Source organism: Heliangelus exortis, chromosome 5 (assembly GCF_036169615.1).
Source record: "Heliangelus exortis chromosome 5, bHelExo1.hap1, whole genome shotgun sequence".
Lineage (NCBI taxonomy): Eukaryota > Metazoa > Chordata > Aves > Apodiformes > Trochilidae > Heliangelus > Heliangelus exortis.
In genome coordinates this window covers 39,792,602-39,805,013 of record NC_092426.1, presented here as the reverse complement: position 1 = coordinate 39,805,013, position 12,412 = coordinate 39,792,602, and the positions used below count along the sequence as shown (strand labels likewise).

The 12,412-nt window shown below is 39.2% G+C and overlaps 1 protein-coding gene across 1 annotated transcript in view; it reads left to right on the top strand.

Annotated features, from left to right (window-relative positions):
- Nucleotides 1-12,412, top strand: part of MYBPC3 (myosin binding protein C3) — a 58,834-nt gene that overhangs the window by 486 nt on the left and 45,936 nt on the right. Inside the window, exons 2-5 of the mRNA XM_071745069.1 lie at nt 8,810-9,076; nt 11,507-11,602; nt 11,860-11,946; nt 12,093-12,241. Coding sequence (XP_071601170.1) covers nt 8,810-9,076; nt 11,507-11,602; nt 11,860-11,946; nt 12,093-12,241 — 599 coding nt within the window. The remainder of the gene's footprint in view (nt 1-8,809; nt 9,077-11,506; nt 11,603-11,859; nt 11,947-12,092; nt 12,242-12,412) is intronic.

Sequence of the window (12,412 nt, the reverse complement as noted above, 5' to 3'; positions counted from 1 at the left end):
TAAACCTCTCCTAACTTAGGTCTCGGGTTTTTTTGCTCCAAAACTTTGGAGCAAGTGTAAGTGGCAAACTTTGATTTTATTTGTTGTTAATGAAATGTCTGTGACAATGAAAGCAAATGGCACCTGGTTCAGAACTTGCTCTTTCTAATTCTTCCAGCCAGTGACAGAAGAGCTATAGGACAAAAGAAGACATTGTTCTTTAAAGAATATATGTGTGTTTCCTTTCACTCATCCTCCTCCATCCTTTCCCCTTAAGCCAGAAGATACCTGGCCATTTTCAGAAAGCTAAAGTCACGGTGCAAGTCCTGCCTTGATATAAAAAAAAAAAATCAGTAAAAAAATTCAGAATTAGTAAAGTTTTAACTTAAAGGGGAGAAAAAAGGGATCACTCAGAGGCTGCCTACAGACGAAAGAAAGGAAGGCCTAGGATGGGGTGTGAGGTGCAATGAAGCTGTTTGTCTCAGGAGGAAGCAAGCCTGGGAAGCAGAGACAGGGACAGTTTAGCTCCAGGACCCTTGTGTCTGAGTAGAAGATGTCTCAGGAGCACTTTGTGTCCACAATTAAGTTTAGAAAAGAATTGCCTGAAGCTGAAGTGATGAGTGTTTGGAAAGTCTGCACATATTCAATACACAAGGCTGGAGAAAACTGTATTAGACCTGGGATTCTTCACTTTTAGATCCCTCTCTTCACTGATGCCAGTACAGCCAGAATCACCCATACCTGAACCATGAGGTGCATGCTTTTTAAATAATGTGCTATTTCTAAAATAAGTCAATAATAGCTGTTGATATTAATGTAGGCCTTTGTGCTTTGCAATGGACTTAGGAGGCATCAGTCTCCTTGTCAATGGGAAAATCTTCTGTGGTCACCACAACAAAAGAACAACTTGTAAAGAATAACTTTCATTTTGACCAAAATCTTTTGAATCAGCCACTGCCAGAGACAGAGCCCAAATCCAGCCCCTATCACCCATTTAAGAACTGCAAGGCACTAAATCCAGTAAGATTCTTTATGTTCCCTCTATATCATAACTCTAAAGCAACAATGGTATCACAAATCCTTCAATTTTATCACAACTATAGCATCATAAGATGTTCTTAAAGCTGCAGTTTCTGAAATCAGACGTTGAATCATACATCAAAAAGAAATATGTACCAGACCTTGTAATTGTAGACAAAATCTTGAAAATATAAGGTGTAAGGGTCCAGTAATCACCCCTAAAATAACACATTCATAATCACATTCTGTTTTTGAAGTCACATGATTTTTGAGATTTATTGAAATGTCTAATGCTTGTGATTGACAGTGCTGGTAAAAGGAAACAGGAGTAGGCAAAATTTGTCAGTGTGATCACCTAGGAATTGAGACTTAATTTCTAATGGTTTAACTGCCTTGAAGTTAACATCACCACTCCCTGTAAGAGGCAGTTTCTCTCTTTGGGAAGGAAGATGCCCACCATTGCTAGCTAACAGGGAAGAGAAATTTGGTTGCAGTTTATTTCTGCAGAGAAAACAAACAGGTGTTCAGCATCCCTAGTCCTATACAATGCTTAGGAGCAAACCAGCCCAAACACAGTGGTTATCACAGCAGGGGGAGGAAAAGCTTTTATTACCAGAACCAGTCACATGCCCAGCACTTCAGGGAGGGCTGTTCTCATTCTGCCAAGAGACATTAATCCTTTTAGGTTTCTATTTCATGTTGCTTATGTAGCTCAAGCCATTTCAAGATGGGATGAGGTTAAGCGTAATCTAAAGAGGGCTGAATAACCACCTTAGCAACCCATAGAAAGGAAAATACTTCATGCCAGAGAATTATCAGAGATATTCTAGCTATATCTGATGTTTTAACTGATGTTTTAACATGTTAAAAAACAAATACACAAAAAAACACCAAACAACCAAAAATCTGCAAAACCTAAAAGAGTGAAGCAGATTTTCCAGCACACATTCTTTTACTTTAAACTGTCCAGCTAAAATACCTCAGGATAAGACACTGCCCTATTTACTTACAGAATACCAAAAAAAAAAAACCTACCATAGTTTTCCAGAAATCTGTACAGGAGCAACAGGATTTAGAAGGCAATTTGGTATCAGAGCAAGCAAGCAAAAGCATCACCCCCTGAAGGGTTCTGTCTCAGAAATTCAGTTCTTTGCGCTTGGATTTAAACCCTTCATAGCTCTTCTCTGCTCCAAGGTTTGCTTTTTGGAAAATTTTGATGACTTTTTAAATTGTGAAAACTCAGAAAGATAAAAAAAACCCCATCCATTTCCCTAAAAATATTTTGTAACATTAAGAGGAAACAGCTGACCTTTTAAGCACCAAATTTAGTAGATAAATGTGACTTAATGGGAAACATGTTCATTACTACATCTGGAAAAGGAGAAGTGTGGTATTACTCCTCTGAAAATCTGTCACTTTTTAATCACATCTTTTATAGGTTGAGGAATCCATATTTTGCAGTTCATATTAGGAAATTTGATTGGGGATTTATAAATAACTTGGCTTGTAAGTACACAGAGCCTTTTGGTATTAATAACAATAATCAGTGTTGCATTATTTACAATAGACTGTAGAATTTTAATTGAATATAAGCTCATCCTTTTAGATTTGCAAGCACCTAGCACAGTGAAGTACTGCTCCACAATAATGAACCATGCCCTGCAGTGATACAAAAATAAATAATAATACATAAAATTATAAAAAAATAAAATTATAACATAAAAATAAATAAATAAAAATAGGTCTATTTTCCACTTTTCTAAGTTGAGAATCCAAGCAAACCCAGCAGTGTTATTCCCATTTTCCAGAATGTATGATGGATGCATAGAGAGAGAGGTGACTCTGCTTAGAGCAACTATTCCTTGCCTGTGGCTCATCCTACAGGAATTCACAATCTGAGCTGCTGAAGTAGGCAAGGAATGATAAGATTGAGCAGTTCAACAGCTTTTGGCTCATGAAATTATTACGCTTGTCATTGCAAGAAGGCACTTAGGTCCTGACTGAGGAATGCAGAGCATCTTTATATAGTTCCTGGGCAAGGAATTTACAAGCTCTATTACTGAAGGCTGCTTATCCACACTTTGGCTTTTAATTCAATGGAAGAGCAAATGGTATAAAAAGAAAACCAGATGCTAAGTGTGAAAGCAAACACACATTTTCAACATGGAGCCAACACACCAGGAAATTCCAAAAACTAATAATACTTCTGTAATAGTAATTGACTATTTTTTCTACTTACATTCACCACATATTTCTGCTGGAGCTGGTAGCATGTGCATTTCAGCAGATACATTAGATTACCCTGAAATATTTATACTTTTAGCAGGTTTTATTTCAGAAAGGCAGAAATATCCTTTGAAAGTTTTATCTTTCCCCTAATATCCCTCTCCTCCATGTACAGATCTCAAATAATGAATGATGAAGGGCTGAAGTCAGAACCACCACTCTGCAAAGCAGGATGAAATTAAAAACCCCTAAACAAACAGCAAAAACACCCTGAAGAGAGTGGCTTTCCTCTATCACTCTATCTAGTGAAAAAAACTCATATAGAATCCACACTTCTTTCTCACTTTCACTAATACTTTTGCTTCAAGACTACTTTGAAATTCAGTGATTTTAGGAAGCATTTTCACCCAGTGTTTTTGATTCTTAACATGAAAACATATTTAGAGAATGTGGCTAGGAAATTTAAAAATTAATTTATTTATCCATCACTTTGATGTTTATCTCATCTCCATTCTATTTGACAACAATCAAAGAGGAATGTCTCTTGTAGCTTCTAATACTCTTGTTTTTACTATGGATACAGGTAGCTGCTTACTAACAATTTTATGCTGTACAAAGACAACAGAAGTGTCTCTGCCACAAAGCACTTCATGGAGTCACAGAACTGTTTGTGTTGAAAGAGACTGTTAAGATCACCTAGATCCTTCCCCCCTGCATAGGCAGGGACACCTCTCACTAGACCAGGTTGCTCAAAGCTTCATCCAGCCTGGACTTGAACACTTCCATGGATGAGGTCTCCACAACTTCTTTGGGCATCTTGTCCCAGCATCTCGTCACCCTCACACTGAAGAATGTCTAAGGTAAATCTCCCCTCTTCCAGTTTAAAGCCATTACCCCTCATCCCATTACTCCATGCCCTTATAAAAAGTCCCTCCCCAGCTTTCCTGTAACCCCTTTTGGGTACTGAAAAGCTGCTACAAGGTCTCCCAGAAGCCCTCCCTGCTCCAGGCTGAACAACCCAACTCTCTCAGCCTGTCTTCACAGTAGAGGTGCTCCAGCTCTCTGTTTATCCTTGTGCCCCTCCTCTGGACTCACCTCAACAGCTCCTTCCTGTGTTGGAGGCTCCAGACCTGGACACAGTGCCCCAGGTGGGGTCTCACAAGAGCAGAGCAGAGGGAGAATCCCCTCCCTCAACCTCTTGGCCATGCTGCTTCTGCTGCAGCCCAGGACATGGTTGGCTTTCTGAGCTGCAAGTGTGCCTTGCCTGCTCACATTGGGCTTCTCACCAACCAACACCCCCAAGTCCTTTTCCTCAGAGCTGTTCTCACTCCATTCTCTGCCCAGCCTTGGCAGAGAATCCTGTTCTTGGGATTGCCCTGACCCAGGAGCAGAACCTTGCACTTGGAGTCGTCGTACTTCATCAGGTTGGCACAAGCCCACTTCTCAAGCCTGCCAAGGTCCCTCTGGATGCCCTCCCTCTCCTCCAGCTTGTCAACCACACCACACATCTTGGTGTCAACAAATGTGCTGAGGACACACTCTATCCCACTATCCATTTCTCTGACAAAGATGTTAAGCAGTGATCATCCCAGTACCAACTGCTGAGGAAGACCACTCACCACTGATCTGCACTTGGTCATCCAGCAGATGACCACAACTCTCTGAGAGCAGCCATCCAGCCAAAACTTTATCCACTGAGTAGTCCATCCCTCATATCCATGTCTGCCTAACTTAGACACAAGGATGTGAAAATAAAACCCCAGTAAATAGACAGATGGTTCAACAAGAGAGTGAAGGAAACCATGGTCAGTACAATAGATAGTGACCTGGGTAACAGCTTAGCCATTTCCCAGGTTGTTTGCAGAGTAGAGCAGAACTAGGCTGATGGTGGATGTTAGAAGGACATTGCTCCAAAGCTGGTCTGAAAGTACAGGAGAAAGCATGGAAGTGCTGGTATGAAGATCCAATAAATGGCAGTAGTAGGAAGGCAGAATGCTAGTTTTATTATTTTATTTAGGTAAAAAGAGAAGGAAAGTGGGTTAGGAATGTAAATTATTTCATTCTAGCTTAATTTGGCCAGAAGCAAATGTATTTTTATTTCTTCAGCCTCCTAACTGAAATACTAAATTATTATAAAAATGCAGTCTGATCATGGACCTCCAAACAGAGCTTTTCATTACTGCTGAATGCAGCTGTCACTCACATAACACACAGAACTGTGTCTGAAGTGTATGCAGGTGCTACAAGACTTTTAAAGGATGGGTTCAGCATGCAAGTTCCAGTAGCAACAGCACTGGCCATCAAAGTTTTCTGAAAGACCATTTCAGACAACAAGCATCCTGCTTCCTCTTCATCCCAGGACAGAAATTGCCTGGTTTACATTTCTCAGAAGTTATGTCAAGTTCTTAGCATTAGGGAATTCTGACAACAATTCCTATTTCACCCCCACAAAACACACTCAAGACACAAAGCACCTCTTTCCCTCCTTCCCTTCAGTAATTCTGTCATCATTGGCACTGATAACTAGGGAGCTTCTATGCCCTCTCTCCAGATGGACTATGGTGTCACCTTTTTCTCCCTTTGTGGGCTCAACTGGAGCCTGGGCAAACATGTAATAGTGCTTGTCAGGCACAAGAGCTCTAAGACATTCCACAATACCACATGAGAGGTGTCACAGCCATTGGATTTTCCTCAGCCTGATAGTGGTGGTCATGCCCAGGAGTGTTCATGAGTATGGATGGATACAGGGAACAAGAGGAGCATATCTGGGTAGGGAAGTCAAATGTTGAAGTGAGAAAGATTGCTAAATAGGGAATGTGTTTCTGATAAAAGCAGACAAAAGTCCAAAAAGTTTTGAATGGTGGTGATCAGGCACATTCTTAGAGATCCTTAGATCCTTAGAGAGGATCAGAGTGGCCTAACTGCATGAGGAAAAAAAATCCGTGTGTCACTGAAAGTGGCAGCCACAAAGAAGGAGGCTGGGAACAGATGACCTCTCCTTGGGTTAAGCAGACCATTTTTCCCCTAGAAGGAAAACTGATGGCATTCTCTTTACCTGCTTGTTCAGCCATCTCTCTTCTGCAACAAAGCAATTTCCTGTAAAATCTCCAGCTTTACCTCACTACTTCTCCTTAACAAATGTGAACAGTGAAAGATAAAAGGGAACACAGATGGATACGAAGGGATACTACTCAAGTGCAGGAGTTATTCTTAGGGCACCATCTGTGAAAAAGTGGGTTCTTAACCACTGTTCTTGCAGGCCTTTATTCTCATGGTTGATTTGGGGGGGTTTCCAGTTATAAAACTGGAAAAGTTTAGTGGAACTAACAAGTATTCACAATAATTTGAAGTTGGAACTGAAATGAATCTTTTGGCAGGAAAGGGAGAGAGAGGGGGAAAAAAAAGACCAGGAGACTTCCTTGTAAACTTTGTCTCTAGATTTCCCAAAAGTCAGAAATACCCCATGGTGGTGGAGACTTCTCTCTGTGCATGCAGTTCTGGCTTACAGTCTGCTTCTGTTGAGTCATCCAAAGTAAATGTAAGAAACCTAATCACTTTGCAGGGTGTGCAGCAGATCAGAGAGCTACTTCCAAGTATGCATGTCTTGAAACCCTGCCATTTGTAGTCTGGAATGTTTACAGGCCACACTGCTGTTAAGTAATTAATGTATTTATAGATTCTTTCACGCTTAAATAGAAAAGTGATGATGATAGCACCCCGAGACAAAAACCATGCCTAGCTGCTTTGCCTCCAGCCTCATGGGGAGAGGAGCAAGACAGGAGGTATTTCAGGAGTGGGTTCCAGCACTGACCTGGCTCCCCACTATGCAGTAACCCAGCCACCTTTATAGCCTTTGGAATTCTGGACAACAAACTTGCTGTCTACAGTTATTCATGATACAGTACATCAAAATATACCCCACTGTGGTTTTTACTGCAGTGCAATACTGTATCAAAAGATGTGCAGCTGGTAATAGGCACAGCACAGTGTTCTACACAACCCTATCTTCTGTTTAAAAATTAATACACCACTTACAGGTGGTGTAACCTTACAGGCCTGTAACCTTAACTGAGGTTACAGGCCTGAGGTTAGAGCAAAATCAAAAGCATTCAGGGACATCCCACTCCCAGAGGAAATTTCACACACTTGTATCTTAACATGGAACAAACCCATGCAGAATACAAGAGCTCAGTCAAGGCTACTGCAGGTTCAATGCAAACACAAATTGTCTTTTCATCAAATATATAAAATGTGGAGAAGAAAGAAAAAAAGGAAAAGAAAAAATGTAATTCAGGTTTTTTACATAAAGAAGAGAGGCAGAATACAATATTTTATTTTTTTTTTTTTGTAATTGATATTTTAACTGATGTTTAAGCAGCTCTGAATCTTTTGCAGAGACAATGCAAGAAATTTGAACTGTATGACTAAAGCCCAAAGGCCACCAGATCAAATATTTGCAGAGGTAACTCCAGGGAGGTCAGTTAATTTATGCAGCCTGAGGACATGCTACCGGAGCAGAGATTTTGTGCAATGGACACATGGTATTATTAGTATTATACCATTTATACAAACTAAAGCACCTGTTGGAACATGAGCATAAACTGATTCTTCTAAAATCTTTCTATGCCATGTTCCCTTCATTTTTAGAAAGTAAAATTAAGAAACAAATAAATCAGGGTAATGAAATTAGTAAAATAAGCTGGGTTATTAAAATCTAACCTGGAGAAAGATTAGAATTTTTGTGGACCAAAATACATTTCTTGCTTTCTAGATTCCTAACAGTTTTGCTACTTTGATTAGATACAAACCAAAACAGATAATTTTTTTCACCCCATGTCACCCATTATCAATAGATAATGTCATTAATTCCCATTATAAGCACCATAAGAGCTTCTTGACACACAGAGGAAATATTTGATCCACCTTGTGTTTATTTACAGAACCAAGTTGTTGTAGAGTGCTATGTAGGCAAGTACTTTAACTTTTAATGTTAACTAAGCCTTTGAATGCAAACAACAACTGATATTATTTTAGCTGGGATAAAATTAGAAGGCTCATCAGGGGAATGCGAATCCCTTTCCACTAAAGCCTTTACCAGTCAAAAGAGTCTAAAGATGAACCATTAATTCATGTGGTACATTAGGATATAGGTTAGTGCACAAACTGCAGTTCTGTTGGAGGAACAGATTCTGTTCCTTCTAACAACTGCATTAAGCAACTCTTAGGGGATAATTAATATTTCTACATAGAATTGCCTGGCAAATTGATATGAGAGCTTGATATGTAAGAACACCTATCACACCATCTTGTCATAGATAAAACATTCACTTACGAAAAAGCAGAGTTCAGTAAGGGGGAAAGAATGAAAGAAGCTGGACAGTGAGATGATTTTCTTATCTATTGCCCTGTACATCATGACAATATGGAGCACTCACACTTTCTCTGTGGAAACTGTGATTTATATCCTGCCTGGGCAGATGGGAGAGGAAGGAGGCAGCTGCTGCAGCCACAACAGCTGACTACACCAGACAGGCCACAATTGCAAGACAGATTTTAGTGAGCCCTCTCTCTTTTTTTTTTTTAGTTTCTGCCTTTAGCAAGAAGCCAAAGACAGCAGAGGTGACAGCAGGAAGCACAGCTGTGTTTGAAGCAGAGACAGAGAAATCTGGTGTCAAGGTGAAGTGGCAGCGAGCTGGCACAGACATCACTGACAGTGAGAAATATGTCATCAGGGCAGAAGGAAACAAGCACTCCCTGACAATCAATAATGTAGGAAAAGAAGATGATGTGACGTATGCTGTCATAGCTGGAAGTTCCAAGGTCAAATTTGAACTCAAGGTCAAGGAGCCAGGTACAGTCTTCCCTAAGCAATTCTACTTTAATCAGTATTTCCAGTCCTGCATGCAGACTTCATGAATGAACACTGCCAGCAATGCAGTGTTTTCTCCAGTTATTTGAAGCTACTCTTTAATATTAAGCTGAGAAATAGACTTCCTGTGGCTCACACATCCATTTCCAGATGTCAGAAGTCCACACAGTGGAAATTCCAATGTACCTCTTTAGAATTCTATGTCAAATTATTTTCAAATTACTATTGAAAACAAAACAAAGCAAAGTTTGTCTAACCTAACCTGACCTAAACTAGATGCCTGCATCCTACGCCTTCTATTTATTTTTATTATTAGTCTTGTTTTACTTAAATACAAAATTGTAACAATAAAGAAAAAAATTACAAGTTGTGCTGTAATGTTCTTGGGAGCTATTTCTTGCAATTCCAGAAATTTTCTCAAAATCACCTGCTAATAAGAATATATATTTAAAGAGGGACTTGAATAAACTTTGTAACATTTGAATTATTTGTATATCACCTCTGTATGCATTAACAGATCAGTTAAATGGGAAATCGAAAAGCTTTCCTGGAAAAACCTATGAAGAGCCAAGTTTTCTGGAATTTTATAAAGAAAAATTTCTGGAGATGTTGAGAATAGAGGAGATCACTTGTTTTTTGAAGCATTTTGACCTCCCCAGTTCCTTTTTTCCTCTCCAAAAAGGCCTCCTCATTTACCATTTCTGGTATTTTAATTTTCCCTTTTTATTTTGGTGGAAAGCCTTAAAATCAGATTATTTATATCCTCTCCTTTGCTCTCAATGTGTATCTGAGCAACTTGATGATAGTGAGATCTTCTAGTCAGCTGAAAAGATCCCAATGAATAGTCAACAGCAGACAATACATCCTTTTTCCAGATGAAAAGACAGTGCATGGCAGGTTATGAGGAAAGAAAAATCCTGGTATGATTTAGGACAATTTTACAGCTGCCAGAGCATTGAAAGTACAATCCTTCTGACCAGCCTAAAAGTGAATAAGTACATAATTTACTGGTTATACTGTACTAGTCTGCTACAGGCAGACAGCCTACAAATAAGTTACTAAACTTGATAGTGAAATCTTTATCTAAATGCCATATGCTTCTGACAGGCACTTTTTTAGACATCAGGATGCTAAAGGAGAGATAATTTTCCTCTCTACATTATATATACATGCCTCAAAATAAGCCTTTTCTAAAAGCTACACATCCAAGTAATGGGAGCATGTACTCTACATCAGTAAGATTAAGTTTATCTCTTTCCTGTTAAAATGAGTTGAAATTTATTTGGACAAGATCAATGGGATACCTTCTAATGACAAAAGTGGTAGAATTTTATAGTTAAGAATTAAAATAATAACAATTCAAAAAATCACATTTTTCTTTCAAGACAAACACAGTTTCAGGCAGAAGGCTAAAATTTTCTGACTTGGGTTTGAATCATGTTTCTGATGGGTTTGAATCACGTTCATAGGTTCACAGGTAACTTCCTTCTTTTTCAGACATTACTATGAGTAGGTTGTAAAAGAATAATTTTCACAAACAATAATAATTCAGCTCTATAAAAATAAAAAAAAGATAAAATGAAAAAATAAAAAAATAAAAAATTGAATCCTAACCCATCCAGACACATCAACCTCCCTTTGAGACAGAGGATCCACACAAGTCATCACACACCATAAAGGGTCCAGAAACCTCCAGTGAAAAAGACATTGCACATAGCTAGGAAAATGCACATGGGATTTATGTGAGAAGTTGGCGAAGTCCTTTGGAAGTGGCTCCACTACCTATAGAAAAAAAAAAAACAAAAAACCTTTCTGCAACTCATCTGTTCAAAGAAATTCTATCTCCCTCCATCTGTCCCAGCTGCTCACTCCTACTCCCTTTTCTATCTTTTCTACACTTCTGTCTTCTCCGTTGTGCCAAATGCATTTGCCTGGATTTGCCTGTGAGGTCATGAGTTAATTGAGAGCCCACAGAATCCCATGAGCCATGGGATTTTCCCAAGCCACACACAGTAACAGTATTTGAAACATTACCTTCCAACAGCAGAGCTAAACAAAATCTCATGAATAAGAGAACTGCTTACAAAAATAGTAATTGCAGCTTTTTCATTATCTTTTCTATTTAGACCCCTGAATAATACATAGTGTGATTCATCAGCTGCCAAGTTTCTACACATCAAGTCTACAGAATTTTAAAAACCAAGACATCAGTTCTTTCCCAGCAAAAGAGAAAGCCTCATCATCCAGCTTCAGGAGGGCTCTTCTCCTTCCAGCACATCCTCTAAGTTACAGACAAACCTGCCCAGTTTCTCTGCATTTCCTAACATATTAAAAGCTGTTCTTTTGCAAAATTTCTTCAGAAATGAAGTAGAAACATGACTTTCTCTAATCTTGGCTTACATTCATTTCCAGAAAAGAGTGAGACAGTCACTCCTGCTGAAGCTGCTCCAGCCCCAGCTGCCTCAGAGTCTCCTGCTCCACCAGTAGAAAGCAGCCAAAACACAGAAGGTAACAGACAATTAACACAAGTCTAAGTCTGGTTCATTAACAAAAGGGAAGAACAGGAAAAGGGAATCCTTGTAGTCAGTGAAGTTAGAGACAGTAGCTGAAAGCAGACTAGTGGTGATGAACCATAGAAAAAATGAAAAAAAAAAAGAATAAGAAATTTCAGAGATATTTTTAGATTACTTAACAAACGCACTATGTAGGCTGTAGCAGCAGCTGATGCAGAAAGTTCTAATGAGTAATTCTGATGTTTATTTCAGTTGCACCTGCTGGGACTCAACCAGGAGAGCCTGTGGACCCTATTGGACTCTTTCTGACACGACCCCAGGATGGAGAAGTTACTGTTGGTGAGTACAAAATGTGAGTCAGGTGTTGTTTGCAAACTGTACCTGTTGTCTGACTATCTAGCTCACCAGGTACAGGGTGACAGCAGCCATATAACAGATAAATTAAACACTATTCATAATCTTGTTTAACCTACTTCCTTTACAAGGTGGAAACATCACATTCACTGCCACAGTAGCAGGTGAGAGCCTGCTGAAAAAACCAGCAGTGAAATGGTTCAAAGGAAAGTGGATGGACCTGGGAAGCAAAGTGGGACAACACCTCCAGCTACATGACAGTTACGACAGAAATAAAAAGGTACAATCATCAGAGTACGGTTTTCAGCCTTCTAGATGCTCATTTTTAATATGGGAAAAATATAAACTAATATAGGAAAGTTTTGATATTAAGGTATGCAAGAGTCTGTATGTAGTGCTTGTCTCCTGTCTGTATGGTCAAAACATGGATTTCTATGCCTAAGTACAGCAC